The 4,655-nt window shown below is 38.7% G+C and overlaps 1 protein-coding gene across 1 annotated transcript; it reads left to right on the top strand.

The window, feature by feature from the left end:
• The first annotated feature begins 1,155 nt into the window (after nucleotides 1-1,155).
• Nucleotides 1,156-3,930, top strand: LOC123168464 (uncharacterized). The gene is made up of 4 exons (XM_044586349.1): nucleotides 1,156-1,353; nucleotides 1,416-1,586; nucleotides 1,997-2,119; nucleotides 3,509-3,930. Exons 1-4 carry the CDS (start codon nucleotides 1,276-1,278, stop codon nucleotides 3,758-3,760), a joined length of 624 nt encoding a protein of 207 aa, XP_044442284.1. The 5' UTR covers nucleotides 1,156-1,275; the 3' UTR covers nucleotides 3,761-3,930.
• The last annotated feature ends 725 nt before the right edge of the window (nucleotides 3,931-4,655 follow it).

Here is a 4,655-nt window from a genome sequence, read left to right as displayed (position 1 = left end):
ACCTCGTTTTCTTTCACACACAAATGATATATCTCCCTGTTCGGGCCTCGATCGACACACTCTATACTCTCTCTCACGCAGATTGTCTATCTAGGTCAGTCCATCGAAGCCTCCCCCACTCTTTCGACCTCATGGCGGGCCATGCTCTCTCTCTCTCTCTCTCTCTCTCTCTCTCTCTCTTTGTATGTCTCGATTGACCTCGCTATTTCTCGGACAAAAACCATATATCACCATGTTTGAGCCCAATTCGACTTATTCACATTGTATACTCTCTCACGCACATTGTCTATCTAGGTCACTCTCTCCAACCCGTCCCACTCTTTCGATCGCACGACGACCCTATGTGATCGATTGACCTTGCTTCCTCCCACGCACAAAATATATCTACACGTCTGTGACTGGATCATCTCTCAAGCTCAATCTTACAGCCCTCACCCTTGCCAAAAGCTCAATCGGACAATATCTCTCCAGAGCATATATATTTGTTCAATGAATGTCGGACCACACTCACTTTGTCTCTCTATCTATATGTCTCTCGATTGACCTCGCTTTCTCACGCCGTATCTTCCACACATTGAAGCTACCTCTCCATCCCTCGCAAAGCCGGAGCTATTTACATTGCGAGGGGCACTCCAACCTTGGATTAATTTGTGTAGGCATTTATTCCGGTCGGTTTAGATTATATTTTCGTAGCATTCGGCCCACAACTACTCGAAACACCGTTGCAACCCCCGCAACTCCCCTAGTTGATTTCCCTATGGCTCGGTCATCGCTCTCTCGCACGTCCTTTCTCGCCTTCAACGTCGCACCATGGTATTATTGCAAAAAACTCTGTTGTTCTCTTTAATCTATTTATATATAAAAAGAGATTGATGGGTTTACCAAATAAAAGAGAAATATGCTAGAAAATCCCATAAAAATTAGAAACATCCGACCATCTATTTTATATATCAAAGATTAATAGCCATTAGATTTAAGTGAAAGAAAATTACTCACCATTGCCATTACACGAATACCTACCTTTTATTTAAAGGAAAAACTGCATGTTATGGTACCCTCCCGTACCCTCAATAGTACTAGAATAGACAGCTTAAAAATAGTAAAAGAATAAATATCCCAGGGACCTTCCTTCACCAAGAAAAAAAAACAAATATCCCAGGGACCTTCCTTCATCAATAAAAAAAACAAATCGTGCCCCCAAAAGAATTGCAGCCGCCGCCTTCTAATGGCTTGCTCGCCCCGATCGATCCTTCTATCACCTCCGCCGCCATTATAATGTCCCTGACATCTCACGTAGCCGTCTCCAACGTTCTCTGCACCTTGCGCCGCTGCCAGTCTTCCTCTGGATCCAAGGTATCTTTCTCCCCTACTACGCCCATGGCAGTATGACGCCTACCTGATTGATCTATATGCAGGGCTCCCCCGTGCACTACCTTAGGTCTGATCACGTCGGCCCTAGCTTCAACTACTGCACTGGCCGTGGATGTGTTGTTCTCTACGTCTCCATCGCATCCAAAGATCCTATCACGATTCACGATAAGAAGGCTAAGCTCCTAGATCCCGTCTGTCGCAAAATTAGATATGAGGTATTTGGTTTCAACTATTTTATCTTTAAATAGGAGGGATTTATTGATCTAATAATAATTAATTGGTGAACATTGGCTGCAATCTGCTCCAATCTTTTAATTTTTCAGCAATGTGTCTGTATCTATGCACTTTTTTTGCTGAGATGGCAATCGAGTTAAAAGGTCTTTGTCAACTATGTTGCGAATCTGTGCTATAACTACACGTGAATTATTGATCAATCTTGCACTACTCCATGTGCCCAGGTATGGTTGGATGTGAACTAAATTGAATTATGAACGGAGTATATAACATTACATATTTGAAGGATATAAAAACTTACTTCCAGCAGCGCTCTGTTGGTTTTCTTGCCATCGCAACTTTGCTTTCCAGATCGATCTGAACCCAATTGCCTCGCACTGTACCTTTTCAGATTGATATGAACTCGATTGCTGGGTTCATAATTCACGACCTCGCTTCACGCGCTCAGGCTGCCATACATGAATTTCTCGAGATAGCAGGCCACGCATTCCCAGTCAACCAGCGCAGTCTGCAGGTAAATCTTTATTAAAAATTCATATTATTTTAACTCAGATGAGAAAATCATGGTACCATGTACTTGTGGTATATTATCTTTCTGGTATTCATTCAAACATAGGAAGGAGTTGCAGGTTCCAAGGAGAAATCTCAATATCATTCTCATCTGTAGTTATTCACAAGCAGTTTTTATTTTTGTTAAGGTATATGCAGTTCAGTGTCCGTTCTCTCCATTGGCACATGTGTGAGGTAAATCATGGTATGTGTATACTTGGTGGTGTACCGAGCTTCCGGTGTCCTTTCAATCAGAAAAAAGAGATAGATGCACATTCTAAAAAGAAACTGCCATATGGGTCTGATCTATAGTTACTTACAAGATGTTTTCTTTATTTTTCTTTTGTAGTTCAGTTTCTCTTTTGTCCATTATGTCGATTTCCATAGGCGCAAAGATCTCTCAAAAAAATCATCTACAGTATTTCCTTATATGCATATTATCACATCTTATTTTTCTTGTAGTAATGGCTATGAAAAGCTCTCAAAGAAATCAGAGCAGGTTTGTGAACTTTCTGTATTGTGGTAAAGGCATCTTGAGTTGTTGAGAAAAATATTTTCTAGAGCCAACCACATAGATCTGACAACAAAATCTGAAGGTAAAGGCGTAAAGGCTTACCTTTATTTGTTATCATGCTTCAGTTATGAGGTTATGATGCACACTCTGTACCAACTGCTTGACAGAAAGTAATATATATGTTTGTAAGAAGTGTATTATTCTTCTAGCTGCTCTTGCATTCAAGACATGCTAATAGTTCTGAGATAAATTATGGTCCTATATATATCGATACTGGCGGCCTATCACACATAGGTATAGTTTAATAGTCATGAACCAAAGAATTAGTTATGATTTATGTTTAAACTAATTGTAGATATTAAATTATATATAGATGGTTCAAAATCTTCTACAATAATTATTACCAATGATGTTACACCATCTTATACTCCATAGTATATTAAAGATGCCTAAACATTGCCAATCTATGCTTTTAGATATCTGTTTTGTGAAGTCAAGCAATAACGTTAGTGTCATGATGGCCCGAATATCTTCATTGTCCATTTAAACGAGTACACTATATAAGATGGGCTTAGAAAATGATTTACATCTTCTTTTCTTCTCCTTTCTATTGTCAGAGGTTCTTAATTAATTACAATCAGGAAATTCATATAGTTTCAGATCCCTATGACATAAGATATATGTCACATATTACAAGATAGGGAAAACAATGCTTGCGCAAAGTTGATCATTGTAAATTTGTAATCTCATCGGCAGTATGTGCTACCTGGATCACCATCGGGGCTCGCGGCGGGCAGCCATTATATGTTGTTGTTCATGACCTTCAGGCTAATGTTACAGGAGAAGGAACGGAGCACTTTTATTATCACCACCATGGACTTAAGTTGGTGCATGGCGACCATACTGTTCTTGGCCGCCAGTTCCATACGGAGAATCACAAACGATGGCGGTTGGAGCATCGAAAGAACAACAGGGGAGATATTCCAGGACTCCTCTTGGACTATCGGTATCCATGGCTTCATGCGCAAGGACGTTGGCTGGGCTGTATTGATACATGCCTACACGAGAATGGTTGGTGAAGTACAGTGCTAAAAAAAGTTTGCGGGAAAAGTACAATGCTAATTGCTTCACCTATAATCCTATTTGCAGAAAGCGTACATGTCCTGTCTGTGTTATTTTCCTATTATGCGACCATCATTATGTATATCCAGATTTGATTGGGCAAAGTATGTCATGGTATTTGGAGGATAAGAGTGTTATTAAAGCCATGGATTGCTCCGATGGTTTCGTTGTATGGTCATCTATGAATAAAAAAACTTAGTTATATTTACCCCTAAAGAAAAAATATAACCAAATATATATATACATGCCTCTCGACAGAAGACACGGGCATAGAAAAAGATTTAAACTTCTCCGCTTCTCCTTGCTATTCTCAGAGGTTCTTATAATAGCAAAAACTGGCAATTCATATAGTTTCAAATCCTTACTATAGAAGAGTTGTCTCTTCTACATGATAAGAAAAACAATGCTTGCGCAAAGTTGATCATTGTAAATTTCTAATCTCATCGACATTATGTGATATGACAATAATTTCAAAATATTATTCGTCTCCATTGTACTACTATATGGAAATCTATTGACCTTTTCAGTTCATCTTTCTTAGCTTCACTTTGCAAACTAAGTTTGTAGTACTTTTTGATATTTGTATCTTCTATTTGTTTTCAGTCAACGGTGTTATGTCTCATGGAAGGGACGCATAGCTTGTAGGACATGTTTGTTGAAATGTCTCTAATTAACGAATAACACTGTATGAATCGCTATTATCTTGCTGATGAAACCATACAAACTTTGCAACTTTATTGTCCTTGATAGTATTGCTACTAGAAAAATTATTTTAATATTGCATGTTAATAGCTATAACTTCATTTATATTTGTATATATACATAACTAGAAGAGTATTGGTACACACATCTACAGGTCATAAGT

Source organism: Triticum aestivum, chromosome 7D, assembly GCF_018294505.1.
Source record: "Triticum aestivum cultivar Chinese Spring chromosome 7D, IWGSC CS RefSeq v2.1, whole genome shotgun sequence".
Lineage (NCBI taxonomy): Eukaryota > Viridiplantae > Streptophyta > Magnoliopsida > Poales > Poaceae > Triticum > Triticum aestivum.
The sequence above is the reverse complement of the archived record's forward strand: the minus strand, read 5'-3'. Positions and strand labels throughout refer to the sequence as shown.

What these genes read in the sequence shown, in the direction of transcription:
- LOC123168464 (XM_044586349.1), top strand. Translation starts at nt 1,276, where the DNA reads ATGTCCCTGACATCTCACGTAGCCGTCTCCAACGTTCTCTGCACCTTG. An exon ending in AGTCTTCCTCTGGATCCAAG is followed by an intron (nt 1,354 to 1,415) that starts GTATCTTTCTCC and finishes ATCTATATGCAG; the next exon opens with GGCTCCCCCGTGCACTACCT. An exon ending in GTCGCAAAATTAGATATGAG is followed by an intron (nt 1,587 to 1,996) that starts GTATTTGGTTTC and finishes GTACCTTTTCAG; the next exon opens with ATTGATATGAACTCGATTGC.